Source organism: Xiphophorus couchianus, chromosome 7 (genome assembly GCF_001444195.1).
Source record: "Xiphophorus couchianus chromosome 7, X_couchianus-1.0, whole genome shotgun sequence".
In the NCBI taxonomy this organism is placed as follows: domain Eukaryota; kingdom Metazoa; phylum Chordata; class Actinopteri; order Cyprinodontiformes; family Poeciliidae; genus Xiphophorus; species Xiphophorus couchianus.
In genome coordinates this window covers 20,746,691-20,767,685 of record NC_040234.1, presented here as the reverse complement: position 1 = coordinate 20,767,685, position 20,995 = coordinate 20,746,691, and the positions used below count along the sequence as shown (strand labels likewise).

The 20,995-nt window shown below is 36.0% G+C and overlaps 1 protein-coding gene across 2 annotated transcripts in view; it reads right to left on the bottom strand.

Annotated features, from left to right (window-relative positions):
* Positions 1 to 3,952: 3,952 nt before the first annotated feature.
* Positions 3,953 to 20,995, bottom strand: part of edar (ectodysplasin A receptor) — a 53,864-nt gene continuing 36,821 nt past the window's right edge. Inside the window, exons 6-12 of one of the 2 annotated variants that reach the window (XM_028024062.1) lie at positions 16,290 to 16,367; positions 16,037 to 16,162; positions 15,857 to 15,931; positions 12,716 to 12,788; positions 8,796 to 9,123; positions 8,610 to 8,673; positions 3,953 to 7,130 (exon numbers count right to left, since the gene is read on the bottom strand). In XM_028024062.1, the coding sequence (XP_027879863.1) occupies positions 6,745 to 7,130; positions 8,610 to 8,673; positions 8,796 to 9,123; positions 12,716 to 12,788; positions 15,857 to 15,931; positions 16,037 to 16,162; positions 16,290 to 16,367 (1,130 nt within the window). In that variant the 3' untranslated portion in view covers positions 3,953 to 6,744. The remainder of the gene's footprint in view (positions 7,131 to 8,609; positions 8,674 to 8,795; positions 9,124 to 12,715; positions 12,789 to 15,856; positions 15,932 to 16,036; positions 16,163 to 16,289; positions 16,368 to 20,995) is intronic. The other variant, XM_028024063.1, reaches the window with a different exon arrangement.

The following is a 20,995-nucleotide window of genomic DNA, read 5'->3' as shown; positions in this document are numbered from 1 at the left end:
CTCTGAATGGGGAGACATTCAACACAAATCAAATGCACTTGATTAAGTGACCATCAAGTCTTTACCACCTTCTAGTTTCATTTTACACAGTAGGCCTTTGAAACAGACTTGTCTGTATTGTGTCATTTAAATGAGGCGTTGTTACCCATGTGTCTGCTGCAGGAAATGAAATCAGTTGATTTATTTACTTTCACTGGTTAACTTGTGTCCAGGCTGAAGCCTGCATGAACATGTCTGGTCTGTGGTTTTTAATTGGGTTAAATCTGCCAGAGTATTCTGGACAGCATCACAACACAGTGGCATATGCTGATGTTGACTTCTTGCTTGGGTTTCCTGAGTCGACCAGATATTCTGAAATCTACTCTAAAGAGTCCCCTCGTTTTGGTCTAACTGGTACCCTATTAAAATGTTATTAGGTAGTTGGGAGGGGTCTGACGACTGGAAACATTAACGCTTCCAGTTTAGTGAAACCATAAAATCAAGTCAATCAGCAATCCCATATGGTAGACCACCAAATGTATATTATTTTCACCAGCCGCAATGGAGATAAATATGCCTTTTGAGTAATGCAATAAGCATGTAAAGGGTCTGTTAAAATACCTGGTTGTATATGAACAATTCTGTGATGGAGCTGAGTGGAACCAGCTGTTAGTGGTTTTATAGGGTAGAGAGGCTGGGAAATTCAACAGTTTCCATCTACAAGTATGTTTTCACTCCATTTTCCCAGTTGTATTTCTGGTTTGAAATTGTTAAATCAAAGTGTCAGTCTTGATTTTAACCAGGGTACTTTCTGTACCATATTTGATCCTCAAATAGGGCACATTTGAGTATCAAATAGTTATATAGAAATTATATTTTTTCCAACAATTTCAGTCTGTGACTGGAACTAGTTGGAACACAAACTGATTTTATTTGTGGTTTGTCAAAAAAATTAAAAAGTTCAATCAGTAGCTTTAACATTCAATCAAAAAAAGGTACTTTTTAAAAGTCTTCATAAACAATAAACTTACAAATTTTGTCATGAAAAAATACCCTAATTTCTTTTGTTTTTACCTAACAGCCCAACACAAAGTAATATTATTGCTCAGTTTACAACTAACAAGTTCATTTGGTCTTTAGTCAGACAAGCAAATGCAGGACATTTTTTGTACAGATAAAGTAAATGCAAAAAAAAGAGAAGATTTTGGGAAAGCTACTATCAAATATGTTCCTTAATCTAATAACTTTGAAAATAACTAGCAATCTCACATAACTGAAAGAAACAACAGCTAGAAAGTAGCAATCAGGTCCAAAATCTGGGTGTTGTGATGGACTCAGACCTGAACCTTCAGAGACTCGTAGAGTCTATCACCCAAAGAACATTTCCAGTATTAAAGGACTAATGTCCCAGCAAGATCTAGAGACACTCATTAATGAGTTTGTTTTTGGTTGCAGTGATTACTACAGTAGCATCTTCAAAGATCTGCTAAAAGAGTCAGACAGCTGCAGCTGATCCAAAAACGCATTCTCACTAAAACCAGAAAGATAGAGCACATCACCCCAACACTAAAGTCTTTACCCTGGCTCAGAGAACAGACTTTAAAATAATTTTGTTAATTTATCAATGACTTAACAGCTTAGCACCAACATATATTAACAACCTTTTGTTGAATGAATCATCCACACTACTCAGGTCCACAGAACCAAACATGGAGAAGCAGAATTCAACTTCTGTACACCACAAAAAACAATCTTCCAGAAACCTGCAAAACAGCTGAAACACTGAGTTCTTTTAAATCTAGACTAAATGTTTGGAGTTACCTTTGATTAGAAGTAAGACCAACATTGATCAACATATTTGATGGCTTGATGATTTTGATGGTGGCATTTGACAAAATTTAATGTTTATTGCTTATTTCATAACTGGTGTTTTATGATGTCAAGCACAACTGCCTTGTTGCTGAAACTGTTCTATAAACTTGACTTAACTGTTGTCTCACCACAGAGAGTAGACAAATGTCTGATTAAAGTTTCCAGGCAGCCCATAAAATCAGCTTTATCTGGACTGACAGGAAAGGTTCTGTGGATATACTACATGTGTTGCAGCCTGGCAGTTGCTTTTTTTCTTTTCCAGGTTGACGCTCCTTGCCCCAAAGAGAACGTAACTTCATCCCAATTGTATAAAAGAGCACCATGCCAGATCCTCATGAAGCAAAAAGCAGAGCCTGAAGACGTGTATGTTTTGTGAACGTTCTTGCCAGGACTAACAGAACAGTTCAAGGGAGAAGAATTTCTTGTGGGCAATCTTTAGTGTTTGAAATTTGATGATCATCAATGCTGATTTGATGCCTCCCAGCATTGGCAAATGTTTTCTTTAGCACAAAGAGCTTTCTGAACTAACTTTATTATCCCCAGCCACTGCTCACACACTTCATTGTTTAGTTAATGCTTTGGAAATTCTGGCACAATTATAGTACACACCCTGCGGAGTGTGAAAGCTGAATGACTAGGGTCTGTCAAAGGTGACATCTGCCACTGGAGGAGCCGTTAGTAAAATGATTAGTGAGTGTAGAGGAATACCTCACAAAATTAGGAAGATTCTTCCAGAATCAGAACAAAGTCTGCAGAATTATCTCTTTTACTTAACATTGAAACAGTAGGTCATACAACTACTTTTCATTTTATCTGTAATGGAATCTTTGTACAAGTAAGGCAGTGACATAAAAAAGTGGTTTGGTTTCATGTCATGTAGTAGCAAGTTAGTGAATGAGATCAAAGTGTGTTTGACGGGAAAATATAATGAGCAAAATAAATTGTAGTCTTCTAATCTTACTGTGTAAAATTTTTCCTATGAAGTCATCTTCAATCTAGCAAACTATAATGATTAAAATGTCACATTTAATACCCTTTAATTAAATGTCTGATTGAGTAGACATTATCTAACCATTAGTACTATCTGTGCCAGCAGTAATGGTGGACAAATGTCAGTGATGAAAGACTGAATTTACCATCTGGAGATACTATAAAGGCTTGTCCCTCTTAAACCATGCATGTGCTGCTGTTTAATTACAGCATGAACATATTTATTATTTGGTCGTATCCAATCACTTGCTTTTTAGATTTATATGATGTTAATTACTGACATGCCAGTGAAGTTAGCAAGAAGCCAAGCAAACCAAGTCAAGAAAAAGAGTACTTAGAATATAAACATTTGTATGTCAAAAATAATTCACTAACCACCTTAAATCAAGTGCAGTTAAAGTCAAAAACTACAGGATATAAATGGATCCTTTTTTAACACAGGTCGCAATATATACTGTCAGTAGTTTCATAATGAACTTTATCTAATTACAGTTCTTTGTGCATTCTTTTTTGTTTTTAATCTTTAACTAAAAGTAATCATGAACTAGTGATTCTGTGTTTAGCTGTGTCTCTTTCCTGGACAAAGACACTGAAGTGTTCCCTGTTGAAGTGAACAGGGTTCTATGTTTCTCTTTCTCATAGAAAGATATTGTTGATTTTCAATAACATAGAAATTGTCAATGCATTGTTTTATCTGAAGATATTTACTTAAATCCATTAATTTAACATTTGCTTCCATCTTTTACATAACAATATACACTAGGCTTATACTTTCTGTGTTTAGTCTTGTTCTTGAAAGACTCACTGTTGGAGCTTTTCCTGCCATTAACCCTGTGTCATATTTTTGTATTACACATAGTATTCTGTACTCTTTTTTTTTTTCAGATAGAAAATATTTCTGATTTAATACCATTGTGTTTTGCTCTTTTTCCTGGACAAACAGCAAACACTTCTAGAAAAACAACCTTAAACGCAGCTTGCTATCTTTAACTCTGTATTCTTCATTTTTCTTTCACAGAGAAAGCACCACTGATTCAATGTTTCTGTGTCCTTCCTGGGAGCAGCAACTGATGGCGCAGTATAAATAAAAATTAATTGAATTGAAACAATACACATTCCACCATACATCTTTAATAAGGTATACCTTATATACAATAATAACTTATATATACACAGTTACAATTTGGTTCTGTGACAATTTTGTGTGTTTCTATACATTGTACTATGCTTTAAGTGCTACTGAGGTAAGATATTCAGGAATGGCTGCTGTATAATATATCAGCATAAAATATGTCAGGCAAAATTTATGAGAATAAGCTCTAGCAGGCAATGTTTTTCACAAATATGTGCAAAACATTAAGAGATAAAACCAAAATGCTGTCCTGATGTAGCAAAATATTTCAAATGGAGCTTTAGATCAAAGACAAAAACCTATATAGTTGATGTCCATGTGCAGTAATACGTACAGGGAGTCCAGCCCCAGATTGTAATGAAAGATACAGATGCAGAAAAAGAAAACCTCTGTGCAGAGCAGTAATAGGGGCATTATGCAGGCAACATCAGGGATCAGATTAAGATCACCTCCATTTCAACAAACTGAGATCAAAGCAACTTCTGGCACTGCCTGGACTTTGGAACCATTTGCTTGATTTTTGACACAAAACTACTGAATAAATTAGTATTCATGATCGGCAGCTTCCTTAATGGTGGGCTGGTAAGTTTTAAAATGAACACTAATGTCTGGTCTGATGCTTATCAGAAGTGAAATTTCTGGAACATGCATACAACACCTAACCAGCTTCAGCTGCTTCTCAGAATTCACACAATTGCATATTGTTCTTGTTTAGTCTATTGGTCCCATAGGGGTGAGGGGAGCTAAAATCCTGTCTGAGCATGACTGGGCCAGACACTAAAGCCGAATGAGAGGAGACAGTCATAGACAAATGTAACGCTACCTCTACCTCTGAACGCAGCAACCCTGGGGCCAGTGAGGCCACTGATCTGTCCTGGCATTGCTTTGGAGGAATTTTATAGCTGCTCTCTTGGGTGTTAAACAGTTAAGTGGCCCTAAATGCTTAATTAGGTGCTGGAAGTCACAGGCACTTTGCACCCGCTCTGCAAACCACAACACATCAGCTTATTAGGGGCATGGTGAGCCACACGCCAAATAATTAGGGATGGCGGCAATGCTAGACCGCAAGATTGGGCTATAAGTAGACTAACAGGCAGTTAGGGAGAATGGGGGGGAGAGGGTCACAGCTAGGGTCACTGTGGAGGAAGTAGGTGTAGTAGGAGAGTGTGTGAATGTGTGTTAGGATTGTAGACATGTGGTCCCAGGCAGAATGCTGTGTTCATCCAGGACACTTAAACGTTAAACTCTCCACCTAAAATGTATCCGTGTGTTTTGAGGTTTTCTTTCCTTTTTTATGAGGTGGTCGGTTGAACTTTTCCATTCGCTACATCTGCGTGTCATCAGCGTCTCCACACTTACCAGACGTATTGTATGTTAATCAGTGGATAAATCCACAATTGTTTCAACGTAAACATCATCCCAAAGTCCTTGCAAGGTCTTAAAGCTGAAAATATCTAATTACACTGTTGGTGGTTTCTGCTTTTTCTTTTTTTTGTTTTTGTTGCAAGTAAAATTCAGCAACAGACACCTTGGCGTCAACAGATGCCCAAAGCAAATTTATCAAGTAAAAGCTGAGCAGAGTGATGTTTTAGCATTTCCATCTGGTCCCAGTGATGGGAAGAAGGAAAGTCATGTTTGCTACTCTCTTCGTGTGATGACAGTATGATCAACGGAGCAGTTATGAATTGGAACTAAGGCTGTGGTCAAACTGGGACAAAAGAATCTAGCTACATGAATTGCCAGATGAAGCACAAGGTCTGTGTACAAATTCAAAAGCTTTTAGCAAAGGACACCTATGGTCAGTTCCAAATATCATTATTATTACTATTATGTCCTTTAATGAATAAAGACCTTCAGAAAAACACATCAGTGGCTGGTGGAGAACCGGAGGTAAAGACAAAAGCAGTAGGTACATCTTAACAAACCTGTAAATCATCAAAAAGTGAATGCATTTTAACAAAGTAAAACCGATATATTGTATAGATTTATTTCAAGTTTTTGTTAATTTTGATGATTATGGTTTAAAGCCCTAGAAATCCTTTGACATAGTTGAAATTTGATGATCAGTCATTGCAAAAGAAACAGACTGTTCTGCTGCATTGAATCAGAAATTCAAGCAAAAGGAGCCCCGACCTAGTACCATATACTCTATGGATACACTTTCAGTAGACTGATAATTCTTTATTAAAACCTCCTGAATTTAATTCTTTGAACAAATTTATTTGATTCTAATTAATTTATACAGTGTACAAGTTTACACTGTATTTACTTATTTGAATTTACTTACTGAAATAAATGAACTTCTTGTTGATATGCTAATTTAGAGAGATGCACCTGCATAAAAAATTCATTTCATTCCTTAACTTTAAAAATGGAAATGTCAAGTTGCGTCCAGCGCAAACAATTTCTGGGTATTTGGGTATCATGCAATGCAATTATTTTGTGGAACACAACATGATGATTAAAAATCAGAAAGAAAATTAGATGATTACATTCTTGCAGAGCAGAACCAAAGTGAAATTGAAGATTTAACAACTTTTTTTAAACAAACATCTTTTTTCCCCCTCTCACACTTTGCAGCAAAAACATAGAAAAGCAATCTTTTTTTGGTATTTGGAGTTTAGCTTCTTAAAATATAAAGAAATGTGGACAAGATGCCCACTGGCATTCTTCATGTGTTGGGGTAATTTTGTACACATGTATGTAATGTCCTACTTGTCAGGGCAAACGCTGTCCCTACATAAATGTGTACTTAAAGACCTCCTGAATATTCAGACACTGGCACAACGCTGGGAGGGAGAGGTGCACTGGGACGGACACACCAACTGGCTGTGAAAGCTGTTGATACTCTGTCGTCCAGCCACTGCCACCACCTCGCTGGTTCCCAGCACATCCACGCACAGTGACTCTACAGCGTCCAGCCTCTCGATCTGCACCAGCCGAGTGAGGAGGTCAGGGATGCTGTAGCCGGCCGTGCTCACTCTTTCAAAGAGCTGTAGGCCGTCGCTCATGCCGCCGATCTCATCACGCTTCAGGCCGAAACTCTCTGCCAGATGCCTCCATGTCTTCACCACAGCCGCCTCGCTGCTGTAGGAGGAACTCAGCATGCGGCTGGCCTTCTCCAGGCAGTCGAAGGGAAGCTCTGTAGGGCTTAGGCCTGAGGAGGAGACATGGATATCAAAATAAAATGTCTGATTATTATGTTATACAGTAACAAATGTAAAAAAAAAAAAAGTGGTTAGTCACATTAAAACCACTTTAATGTATTTTAGTACATTGGATATTGCATTAGAATTGCTAAGTCAAGATCCAAACCTTAATGCCTTGAAAATCTGTAGCAATATTTGAAAATGGCTGCTTATAAACACTCTACAAAAATGGCAAATATATATATATACTGTATATACTGTATATATATACAGTACAGACCAAAAGGTTGGACACACCTTTTAATTCAATGAGTTTCCTTTATTTTCATGACTATTGACATTGTAGATTCACACTGAAGGCATCAAACTATGAATAACACATGTGGAAATATGCACTAAACAAAAAAGTGTAAAACAACTGAAAATACCCCTTATATTCTAGTTTCTTCAAACTAGAAGAAACTAGTTTTCTTCTAGTCACAGCAAAAATCACCTTTTGCTGTGATTACTGCTTTGCACACACTCTGCATTTTCTTGATGAGCTTCAAGAGGTAGTCACCTGAAATGGTTTTCACTTCATAGGTGTGTCCTGTCAGGTTAATAAGTGGGATTTATTGCCTTATAAATAGTCATGAAAATAAAGAAAGCCCATTTTAATTAGAAGGTGTGTCCAAACTTTTGGTCTGTACTGTATATCTCAGAGATGAGTAACATTTTTAAACAGGTACCATTTACTTTTAGCCTTTACTCACAAAGGCTAGAGGTCAGGCAGAGTAAGAATAGAAGAGAAGCAGCAATGACCTTGCAGCTAATTCTTTCCGCATATGGGCCAACCACGTTACCCCATACACTGTCCCCCCAAAAGACTTTAAAGGGGCAGCATTATGTATTTTTCAGGTACAAAGTGGTATTTTATAACACAATCTAGTAACTATGTCAACTTCAGTTATCATAAAATGACTTTAAAGAAATGTGGTTTTGTAATTTAACAACTTGAAAAAATGGAACTCTGTCCCTTTAAATAGCATTTCATTTAATTGACAAGCAGCTTGTATAATGAGCTCAGCAGATGTGTAGCTCCACCAGGTGTTTAACTGCTGAAGGAGCTGAGTGGGAGAGTCGCGAGGGAAGACTGCTCTGTGAGGCGTGGAAACCGCAGCTCCAAAGAGGAGATTCAAGGATATCTCCCCTAAAAAAGGTCAATTTTACATAACACTGCCTCTTTAAAAGACAGCTTTGTTTTTAACCAAAGGCGGTCCTACAGAATCAAAGGCACATCACACTTGAGAGTTTCATTATGCAAAACTTTGTGTTGGTCCATAAAATCTCAATAAATAACATTACAATTTGTAATTGTAACCTGACAAAATAAGAGAAAAAACACCAAAGCGGTCATCCTTCTCAGATGATGCATCGTTCATTCTTGTAAAACAATGAAAACATCAATTACAAGGCTTGGTAGAAAGTTTCTCCTCTGATTGACTTACCCTCGGTAACATTGCAGGTTCTAGCATACAGCTCTAGTATCTTTTTCCTTCGACTCTGTAGCATCTGTGTGGTATTGAAGAAAAAAAAAACATCTTTATGAGATTATAAAAGGATCGTAAGTTATAAGTCTGTTCATAATCATATTCTGACTTCAGTACAGTCCTTAAAAAGCTCTGTCTTCCTACCCCTGGGGTTTTATTGTTGTTGATCCCGTTCATGCTGCTGATGTGGTTGGTGGAGGCAATGTGGTTGACACTGTTGATGTGGTTGGGACTCTGGATGTTAATGGTGTGGCTGGCTGCAACTATGGGGGTACCATTGGATGTGCGGACGCGGTCCAGGAGTCCCAAAGAGAGCAGAGAGAGGTCAGGTTTGTTGCCCAGGTCCACGAGGCACAAGTTGGGGTTGGGGGACGCGCTCTCGACAGATCCCTGCTTGTCAGATGACGGCTCCTCATCACTGTCGATGCTGCGGCTCAACAACTGCTCATTCTCAGATGATGCATCATTTTCACTGCATATACAAACAAAATAACACATGATATACTTATATTTATGAATATTTCAGCTATATATATATATACAGATCTATATTTATATATAAGCAAACATTTGACATGTTACCAACAAAAAGTGAAGGAAGTTGAGGAAGTTTTTATGAATTTTGCCATTTCTGTCAACCCTTTAAAACAGAAACAGTTGTTTACAGTTGTTAATACTAACTCTGACAATTAGTCTAATTGAGCTAGTATGTTGCTACTATAAGTTGCTAAAGACAGATTAAAATAATTTATCATTTTATCTCTGTTTGAAAATCTGTTTGACTACAAAGCTGTGTAACAATGACTGCACTGTTACACAAGGTATGATATCATCTATGCTAATACAAACAATGACTGATCATGACAGAAAGGCTGCCGATTGGGGTCTTTCAGTCATACTAAATGAATAAATGATTTACCATCTGTTGACAATAAATAATTTTTTTTCTCTCGGATATTGCATTTTATTCCAGCTGCTATTTATTTTGAGTGAATCTTTATTAACAACAAACAAAACATGTTTTGAGTCCACTGATTTTGTGAACTTTGATATTTTTAGAGAAAAGGCGTACAAAAGTAAAGAAAACATTTAGTGGACCAGAGTCGATCTTATCTGTCTTACTGGTTGCTGTTTTAAACATTTTCATATCTCATTTCATAGACTGAAAGGCTTTTATTAATGTAATGTTTCAATTGTTGACTATGACTGTATTTTTTTGTGTTTTTATGATGTAAAATACTTTGAACTGCCTTGTTGCTGAAATGTGCTGTACAAGTCAACTTGACTTGACTTAACTTGATTGGAACTACTATGTGTCAAGTGGTGGTAGAAAATCACAACAAACAAGGCTCCATACTAAATGCTGCTTTTATTCAGCATCTTTATGATCCGACCAGCTCAGATTATACAACATCTCCTTATATCCATGCTCATGACATACAATGTTATACTTGTGTGTTAGTATGAACCATAGTTCACTATAGTTACTGAGTCAGTATTGCACAAACCTCCGTGGGTAGACGGGTCAGAACTGGTACCAAATCAAGGCTAAATATGGCAAAATCATTGTTTTTGATCTTAAAAAATCCAAATTAGAAATTTAAACTAAGCTAAATATCATTGAGCTAGAGACCGCAGTTAATGTAAATAACCTAGTTGTTAGTATTGACTTTAACTTTAACTATGAAATCAAGTTAATAATAAATCAGACTATTACTCTTCTTGAAAATAATGTCACAAGAAAAGCACGTCAGTGCTTTTATAGTGATTGAAGCCTGGTGCCTTATTCTTTGTAGTTGTTTATATTATTTATAGTTGTTACAATTAACTGGAATCAATACTAGCAAGCATGAGCTTTATAAAATCGAACAATCAGAAATCAGCCTGGGTATCGGTGCATCTCTAACCTTTACGACATGTCTGTAAATCACAGGAAGATGCTATCTTGTTTCCACATCTCCTGATGTTTTTAAGCAGTTCCTGAAACAACGCTGCCTTTTACAACACAATCCCATATATTATAATTTTATCAACAATCCTCTCTCTGTCCATCTCCTCTGGATTTTCTTGTAAAAGCACCTTGTTGACAGAGATGCACACTGAATGCTATTGTATCCATGTCCTATGCTCTTTCTTCTCAAATGCACACCTACACACAAGATGCCATTGTTTCCCAGATACCTAACACTCTTTCTGGCAACTAATGTAGTGAGTTAGCACATCCTCTTGCATCCAGCTTCAATGCGTTGTTGACTGCTGTTGATGCAAAAATGTGTGTGTGTGTGTTCCATGTGCATGTATGTAGAGTATCTGTGTGTATAATCTCTTCTTTAATTTGCTGTTCTTCCATTAATATTAAAAGACTACAAATTAAAGCATACATACAAAAAGAATTTGAGTAATTAAACAGATTGGTATAAAGACGTAAAAAGTCTTCACGTTTCAACACTTCTCTATGCACTCACCAGTGCTGATAAAGCATGACTGTCCTCTCATGAGGTTTAAGGGGTATGCAGAGAGGAAGGAGAGAAAACCTTCACTCTTTTGTTGTCTGGGAAGACATTCTTTCCCCTGATGGTGGTTTTATGTGAAGACTGGAATAAATACCACTGTGCACCGTGACAACTAACGCCTTTTCTCAGCATTTCTTATGCTTCAGGGCTCAAATGTGCTGCCTTACCTCATACCCTACACTAAAGCCACATAATTGGGCTGTCTGCTTTATTCCTTAATTTAAAAGACTCAGGTGATATTATTTTACACATACTGTACATACTCGCAGACACAAGAAGAAATGCCCACAGGGCAACAACATAACTACTGCAAAGGCTGGTTTTGTGGCAGTTTAATTATGGGCAGATTGGGATAAATTAAGTTGTGCTGAGTCTGTGTATCCAGATATACTCATTAATTTAGCATGTGCAGGATCATAAAATACATTTAGATTTAATTTGATATAACTTGTATTTTAAAATGTAAGAACTTTTAAAATCAGAATAGAAAACTTTGTAAATCTATAGAATTTGTAGCATGATTGATGGTTGACATGCTACTGGAAGAAAAGTTTATAGTTCTTCTATATATCACAGCAAAAAAAGCAATCAATTGTTACAAAGTAACTTATTATCACAAATGATGACAGACGAGTAAAGGAAAAAGAGTATAGTTTGTCTTTCCCATCTATACAGCAGTACACCAGTCAAAGCTTTTGTCTGGATAGATTTGCACCAAACTACATGGGACGTTCTTTCAGAGGGAATGTGATTTTTTTTTGTTTGTTTGTCTCACTCAGAAAGAAAGAATCGGTTATTCCAAAAATACTTAATGCACTCAGCAAAACAGACCATTTTTGGATAAATAATCTTTTGATTAATTAAAATAAGGGTGTTTGGAAGTAAGGGGTAAAGTTACACTTAAAGGCTGAGAAGTATGGGGTTGTCATGTTGGTTTATGTTTTGCTGAACAAAAGACTGGTGCACTTAATAGATTAGGTGAAATTACGCAGCATCTGAAGACATCAAATAGGAAATTAAAGCTTGTTGCCTAATCTCAGTTAGATCAAGAACTGTGTTGAACAAGGCTTACTACAAACTAGCCTTGCTTACACCAGTTCAAGCAAGGCATTCCTTCAGTGTCAGGAAGGAATGGGCCAAAATTCAAGGAAATTATTGTGAGAAGTTTGTGGAAGGAGACAAGAAGCATTTGACCAAAGCCAGGCAGTTTAAAATTCTGCCCAATCCCAATGAAATACTGTATATATCCATCAAGAAAGTATAAATAATTTTCTCTCTTTCATTATTCTGACATTGAGAAAATATAAATAATTTTAGTTAACAGCTGACGTAAAACAAAGGATTTTCAATGTCAAGACAGTAACAAGAAATGGTTATCTTTTCATACACAGTATCAAAGTATGTGGTTTCAACAGTATAATTATATCCGAATGTGTGTTTGACCCAATAAGATCTTAAAAGCTTAATTAATTTGGTAGATTTAAATTTTTTATTTCACATGAACACTGATACATAATTTCTGCATGGTAGAGCATTGGACATTTTCCTCACCTTTTCACTGTCTTCTGAGGGGCTGCTTTCAATTTGTCATACTCATCTTTCTCAGAGAAAATCACCACATTATCTGTGAGCAGAAAAAGCAACAAAAGAACCTTTAAATTCAAAATAGAAAGACATGAACAAAAAGACTATTTTGAATGAAACACACCCATCATATTAAACTTCAACTAATTATTAGGGTGAGTTCAAAGATGAAAAAGAATTTATTCCTCAGGCTAAACCATTTTTACACCAAATAACATCAGCAGGGTCAATGTATAAAACGATTAAGGTGAGTATTATGATAAATTACACTGACATAATGGCTACTGATAGGGGCAGACAGTTCAATGAATGGATATGAGAAGAAGTAAAGGGTAGGCGTGTGTTTGCGTGTGTGTGTAGTTTGAGTAAAAGCGTCTGTGTCTTTCATCTCAAAGCCTGATTATGTCAGTGTCTACATGAGTGACAGCTAGCTCCGGTAGAGCTCCCAGCAATGGGCTATGCTCCCACATACACACACCAAAGTGGATTCACAAACACACACACCCACGCACACCCCAAGAAAGCTATTTAGAGCAATGCTTGGAAATAATACAAACATCTAGCCATCAATATCAAACCTAAGAAACGAACCACAACATTGTGTTACTTTTTCTCTTCCATTTTTGAGTTATATTAAATTTGTAGCTACATTAATTAGCATGTGTGTGTGTATGTGTTTTCCTTCACACCACATGTAAGTGGTTAGTCAGTCAGTCTGCGAGTGAAATTGAACAGAGCATCATTGTGAGGAGAAATGGCGCCTAAAGCAACATATGGCTTTAGCTTTGGAAACTTCACATTCCATCACGATACACTCATCATGTCTGTCAGGATGGAGCACACACACACAGGCATTTGCAAACATTGTGAGAGAAAATACCAATAAAAACACAATGAAAATAAATTTTGGAGGCTATTTAACTTTAGCCATTAAAATGATTTTAAACATCATTCAAGCATTTTAGCTAGTAAATGTAGTGTTCAATAATGCTTTATTTTGCTGTTGAATTCTACCTGAATGATTTGATTAGACATTAACTTACAATGATGAAACAGGCTTACTGTCCAGCAGATACCAATGAGGCTGATATAACAGCATTAACTCAGTAATAGTGTAAAACCCAAACTTACAGTTAAGTATCTCTTTGTATTGAAGCAAGATTCTCAGTTTAGATTCTCCTTTTACTAATTTAGCAACAGCACTACTGCCAATCTCAAAGGTGCTAGAAAATAGAGCTGCTTAACACTGAGGCCTTTGTTGATATGTTTACAGATACTAAATTATTCATAAATACATCATCTCAGTAAAACCTTTTAAATGTTTCATTGAAAGAAGACAGCTATTAGTTTGTAAACAGATTTATATTAATTACAATTTGTCTTGCTTCTGCTTGTTTCTATACTTTAAATTCAATTGACTTTAGTCGCAGTTAAAATCACATCAGTTTTTCTTATTTTGAAGGTGCAGCATTTTAAACTACAAAAATTGTTTCTGATGTATGTGATCTGTTGGTTTTCAATAAATGCAATGGGTAGTAAGTTTGAAAAAGAAATATAATCTTTATTATGTCATTATTCTCTTTTGTTATCCCTTGACATCAAAATTAAAAGGAAAAGAATTCATGGGTGGTCTTTCCAGAAATCAAAGCCAAATTTGTCGCTTGTCTTTTTTTCTTCTCTTATCCACAAATGGGGATTTTTCACTTGTCAACCAGTTATTTAATATTAAAAGATGAACTGAGTTTTTTTTTTCTTTTTTCTTAATTGGGTAAATATCCCTTTCCTTTTATTTTCATTTTACAAAATATTGATGGACACAAAATTACTCTACTAGTGTTCAAGCTGAAGTCTGAATTATTATTGCAGCATAACCACAAACCTGACTTTTTTCTCCTGTACCATAACTATCAAACCTCACAAAATAATTTTGATACTCACAATTTTGAAATGCCTTGCTGCTGAAATGTGCTATACAAATAAAATTTTATCTGATTTGAAGTAAGATATAACATATTCATATGGGCAAAACACACTAGCTGTAAAATGACAAAAATACATGAATATATTATAGCTGCACAAAGGATTAAGATCTTTTAGATTCTAAAAAAAATAATTTATTTAATTTTTTATATTCTTTTAAAGTTAAACTGAATTGAATTTTAATTATTTTTTGCATTTAGACTTTTAGACATTTGAATTTGTCTAAAATTGAACAAACTGTAAAATTTTACAGTTTTCAATGTTAGTTAACATAATTTTAAATTCAAACAGCCTCCAAACTTAACTTAAAAGTCAGATCAATTGTTATAAATTACAGCTTTTTTTAAAGCTGTGAGAGGACAGGTTCTTCTAGTGGTCCCCTACTAGACTTTTAGCTGTAAGTATTAACTTAGTGTTTATGCTTTGGTTGGCTATGGTAGGACATGTAAAGAGAATAATATTAAATATTTCAGTTGCAATCTGATGCATTGCTGTGGTCAATGCATCAGATTGCATTGTCTTTTTTGTCACCAGTATCATCTCAGCACATCTTTAAGAATCTTCTGTATTATTGGGGAGAGTTTATGAATGCCAAATGAACAGCCTTTAGATTTTTTCTAATATATGAAAATAATAGACTTTCTCTATATGCACTAAATGGACTAATAAAGGTTAAACTTATAAAATGTAATCAGTGAAGACACCTACATGAGTGAACAACGCCAAATTAACATGTGATCATATTAAAAACAATGAAAGATCAAATCCAAATGAAGATTGTGTCAGTCAAATCAATGAAAGGTACTTTTAGAAAACATATCAAAGCAGATCAAGTCAGATTTAATGATGCTGTAATGAGTACAAAATTGGTTATGTTTGCAAAAATGTGGAAAAGGTTTAAATCATGAACACTTGTATGTAATAGGATTACTCTTTTTTCATGTAAGTATGACAAAGGATAATAAAAGCCAGGATGAGGTTTATAACGACAATAGAAGTTTTCATGTAGACAAGCTTTTTTTTTTTTGTTTTACAACTGAATACTTCCGATCAAGGCAAAAGAAAAACAATAAGAGTAAAAAACAGTCTGCCATTCATTCATGGGGATGTTTGTGTAGCATGTCTCACCAGGGACATCTTTCTTGTCATCTTGTTTGATGGTTTGAGCCTCCACAGCTTTCACAACCTGGCCAGAACAACATGCTGCATACACAGAGAGCGAGAGGGAGAAAGAAAGAGAGAGAACGGCATAAAACACAAAAGCCTTAGATGTTAAACTGTGCAAATCTGTTTTTGCGCTTAACTCACCATGGCCACCCGGCTTGGCCTTCAAGATATAAAACATGATGATGAGAACAATGGCAATAGCCATGATGAAAATGGTTGACATGGCGATAATAAGCGCTGTGGCTAAATGACCCTGTCCAGGTGATTCTAAAGAAGGTAGTCATGAAGAAGGGAGCAATGCAAAATACATATAAATGAAATGAAATAATAAAAACAAACTGATCGGAAAACAAGCAAATGGAGAAAGATTTTGTCAAAGTGAGCTTGTGCATACCTTTAATTCTGTGAGGGAAGACTGTAGTGCTCCCAGGGTTAATTGGTGGTTTTTCTTTGGGTTTGCTGATTTGCATGCCTGTAAAACACATGTGCACACGCCTTCATGTTACATTCCCTGGTATTTGACCGTTTATGAATCATTTGAAATGTTTCAGGAGCCATTTGGCTGCCTAGAAGACCTGGACTACACTTGTGTAATGGATAACAGTGATCCCAATTTGTTAGAAAGGGGACAGTAGAGTGGTTCCAACACTTCATAGCTTCTCCTAGAAAATATACACTAGGGTGTTGAAAATTAGGCTTTTTTTTTTTCTTCTAAGCACTTTGTTGGGCTGCTGTGTGGAAATGGGATGCCTGGATTGATTTGATAGTGCAACTCTCATTACAAAGTTGAACTGGTTACCCAGTGTGGATTGGACTCTGGTGGCCCTGCACCCTGTCACTGATTCTGTTTTCAGGGACAGGATCTTTTTGTATAGTCGTGAAGAGGAGGGTGTCTGTTTTATTAACCTCAGGTTATAACTTGATATTTGAAGTTGATGTGGTTCCTTTGGCCTCTTCAAGGCATCACCTTTAGCGTGCAGTACAGTAGCTTGTAGCCGATTGTAACTCAACCTGGATATGGGAAAGCTGTATTGCACTTTCTAAGCGCAGGGCCAGTTTCTGTCTCAAATGGAGGAGTTCCAGTCTCTTGGTGTCTTCCTTGTGACTGACGGTGTGTGAACTCATCTGCAGTAATGTGAACCCCATTCCAGTGTTTAGCAACTTTGTAGTGAACAAAGAGCTGCAGACTCTTCTTATGCTACCAACCGTTGAATGCAGGTAGATTTTAAAATATAACTACAGTGACTGTTATGTGCCTAAAGCAAAGATATAAACTTCAAAGGAACATTGTTGACATAAGGATTATCTCAAGACATTTGTGGCACTAAAGTACCGTATACCCAATCTTTTGGAGTAAGACTACCTCAGGCAAGCTTTCTATTATTATATACCTGCATTTATATGTATGGAAGAAAGGGGAAGAGCCAAAGCGACTGTCTAATTTCACATGCTTTAATTGCTACTACATTTGCAATGGAAAACACTATATTAAAGCTATCCATTAACAAAATCCCTTCATGTTATAATCAAAGCTTCAGTAAAGATTACTTTCTTTTAAAGAAAATAATTGTGTATTTGTGAAAATAAAAGAAAATTCCCTGCAGTCAAATCCTAGGGTAATTCTCTATTTCTATAAGTTCCTCTTTGACCTTAATCCCCCTTTCTCTACAATGCACTTTGGAAGATTGTGTATAATTTTACTGACAATCAAACAAATGCATTAGTGGCAGAAATGTCTTCATGGCCAGATCAGTGATCATGAAGAATGTGAACTGAGAGAAGGATGTGGGAAGACGGCCTCGGGCCTCTTGGTGGCCAGAAATCATGGGTCAGAGCACACCCACCTTCAAGTTATGCCTTCAATTTGCAGCTGTGTTTACGAACATTTGCAACTGCATTGAGACACAATACACAATGTTTCAGTACTAACAGCTGGCATTTATGAAGCCTGTTTGGAACGACATTAACAAAATATGTTCATAATGGTGTATATAAACTGCAGTCAGAATTGGAAATGAAATTTACAAACACTGATCTCATTTGCTGCACTTTTAAATCCTACATAAAGAAAGTTTCAAAGAACTTTTATCTTGCTGACTTTACTCTGCTTCTTTATCGTTTGTTCTACCACGCTGATTATACTACATACCTCAGCATAAACTTTCTCTTGTCATACAATTTTCAATAGAAAGATTAAACTATATTAACCTCGTCTGTTGTGGTAGTTTTATCTAGATTGTAGGTACGTCTGTGTGTAGTGTGTTCAAAATCATTCCTGAATGTTCCTGAATCTCTGCCAATTGGTTCAGTCACCACAGCATTTGTTGATGCTATCATGAGCTTAAAGCCTTGCTGTCCTGTTCACCAATATATTTTCAGGTTGTGTTTATAAGCAGAATTTGTTTTCCAATGTTGTTCATTCTAAAGTAGGATTAGGGAGTTATATGTAACTCCCTAATCCAATATTAGGATTGCTTCCAATATTGAATCTTACTGGACAACCTTAATTTCTCAGAATTTACATATTAAACACCTAGTAATCCTAACTAATTACATCTGTTACAATGTAATTTCTCCCAGATTCAGATTAATATTTTTTCTGCTATTTTAATAACCCTGATTTGCTTATGCAACATGCTGCTAATCTTCTCGCACAACTTTACCAGGGGTTCCAATGATTGCAAAGCATACCCTTTGGGCATATGGGTTTAGTAAACACTGACTGATGCTGCAAGGTTTTGACAAGTAATAATGATAAAGTTAGATCAACAAGTAAACTCAAAAATATTAACCACTAGAACAAAATGAATGACTGCCACAACAAGAACAAAGGTGATAAAAAAGTAGCTAAGAGAAGAAGTCCCAACCTTTGTTTTAAATGCATTTTCAAGATTACATGACATGAAGATATTAATATGTTCAGCTACAAGTTCTAGAAAAGTAAGAACAAAATATTTGCTTGCTCTTGAGATTCTGTTTTATCAATAGGCTCTGGCTTATAATTCTTTACTTAAACCAATTTAGTTGAAAACATGCTGTTTTTACAGACACATGCAATAGATCTGACAGTGACATTAATATAAGAAAGATATTTAACCCACAATGTTCCCGAGTTCACATGCCAGAATTCCCTAACGATGGTATGTTAGCTTTGGCATTGCATTTAATTGACTTTTTTTTTTTCTCTAAATACCGCTGCCTGACATTATTTCACAACCAATAACACTTCACAGAAGCAAATTATTGGCATTGGCAGCAGTTAAAAGTTGATTTTTCATTGTGATACATTCTCCCATCGCAGAACACAAACTTTTTTATTGGGCAGTGTGGATAGAATGCAGACCTCACTACTCCATCTGTCAATATATTGCTCCCAGTCCTCCCTTATTGTTGCCCTTCTGGAGTTTTCATCAGCTCAGCTCCTGCCTCTTTCCTAATAGAGCTGTAAACTCCCAGCAGCTTATAAATCACGCCTTTTAATAAGTCTTTCATTTCACCACGTTGATATACTGTTGGCCTCCTTGGCATGTGCCTCACCACTTCCCATACTTTCAGGGCTTCGTGTTACCGCGTATGCACATACAAATGTATACACCAGCGCCCTGTGGTTGAAGGCATCAACTTGGGGTATGTGTTTACACTTTATTGAATGAGGACATGAGTCTGAACTGAAATTCTGTTAGGACTTTGTGGTTAAATCTCTTAATCATGTTCTCTCAGGCTGAAAAAGAACTGCACAATGCTAAATCTGCCAGTCAATACAGGTCTGCCAATCAAAACAACCTGAAAGAAACTAAGTAGCACTCAAATGTAGAGCTAAAAATTTGGAGCAAGAATACCAAAACAACATTAAATGTAAAACAAATCACAATCTTCAAACAAATAAGACACTTTCATATACAAAAGTTACATCACTACCCCATCGTGAAGCCCGTCTCTAAACATTTTTTTTTTTTCAAAATGAATATGTTGAATGAATGTGTATTCACCTTCTGGTGGCCACACATTCCTACAAATATAATATACCAAGTGATCATACAGATAAATGAAGCAACTTTATCCAAACATGATAACGATTATCATTTTTGGAATGCTTAATTTTATCATGCTTTTTATCTTATTTATCTTAGCTAATCGGTTTATGCCAAAGCTAAACCGATTAGCTTTAAAGCATATTTTTTATAAGCCATATTATAAGAAGAACATTTTACTCCAACTGCAAACTTCTTTTCCATCTAACACACATATTTGTTCACACATCTGTTCATATTGAATAACTTATCGTACAAAACATTGGCTCCGGCATTGTATGACATAAACAAAACTTCTGTTTTATTGTGCCAAGCCTCAAAATAATTTCCAAAAACAGTTTATTGAGTGAATCACTAACATTTAATCAAGATTACTTAAACAACTTTTTATTTAATAGAAAGAACCAGACATGCTGCGCAGGTCACGTTACTACTCTATCGAACCTTTTTAATATAACGACTTTCTACCTGCAATATTGCGTGTTTACTCTGTCAATATTTACATTACTCTACTAATACGACTGGGTTTTAGTAGTATTATTCTTGTATTTAAAAATAAAAATCTCTTAGCGTGGACATAAAACTCCGTCATACTTGCTCTGCTGCCGTTTCTCTTTTCACTGTCAAACTTCTCCATCTCTCCTCTATGACGGTAGATATATTTCAAAACATCTGTTTTTTTGTTTGTTTTGTTTGGGTTTTTTCTCAAGCTCCGTTTACGAAGCAGCTGTGCAGCTACTTCTATTGGCTTTAACAGGCAGCATGTTGATTAGTTTGAACACTGCTGCCACTTAGTGGCCGGAGGGTATTTTACTTCGTCGCCTCACTATTTGAGAAGTACTGCATTAATGTATTGTATTTTTATCTTCACAAGTAAAACACAAACTCATTATGTGCACAATCACTGTGCGACCCTGAAATATGACGTGTTCTGGTGACACAAGATGATTGAAGAAATGGGTGAGCTGGTGCCAGTGGTCAAGAGTGACAAGGTTGGTCAGAACAGGAGCAGAAATCTATCTGAATGGTGCAAGTATTTTACTATTTCAAATATTTTTTTATTTTATCT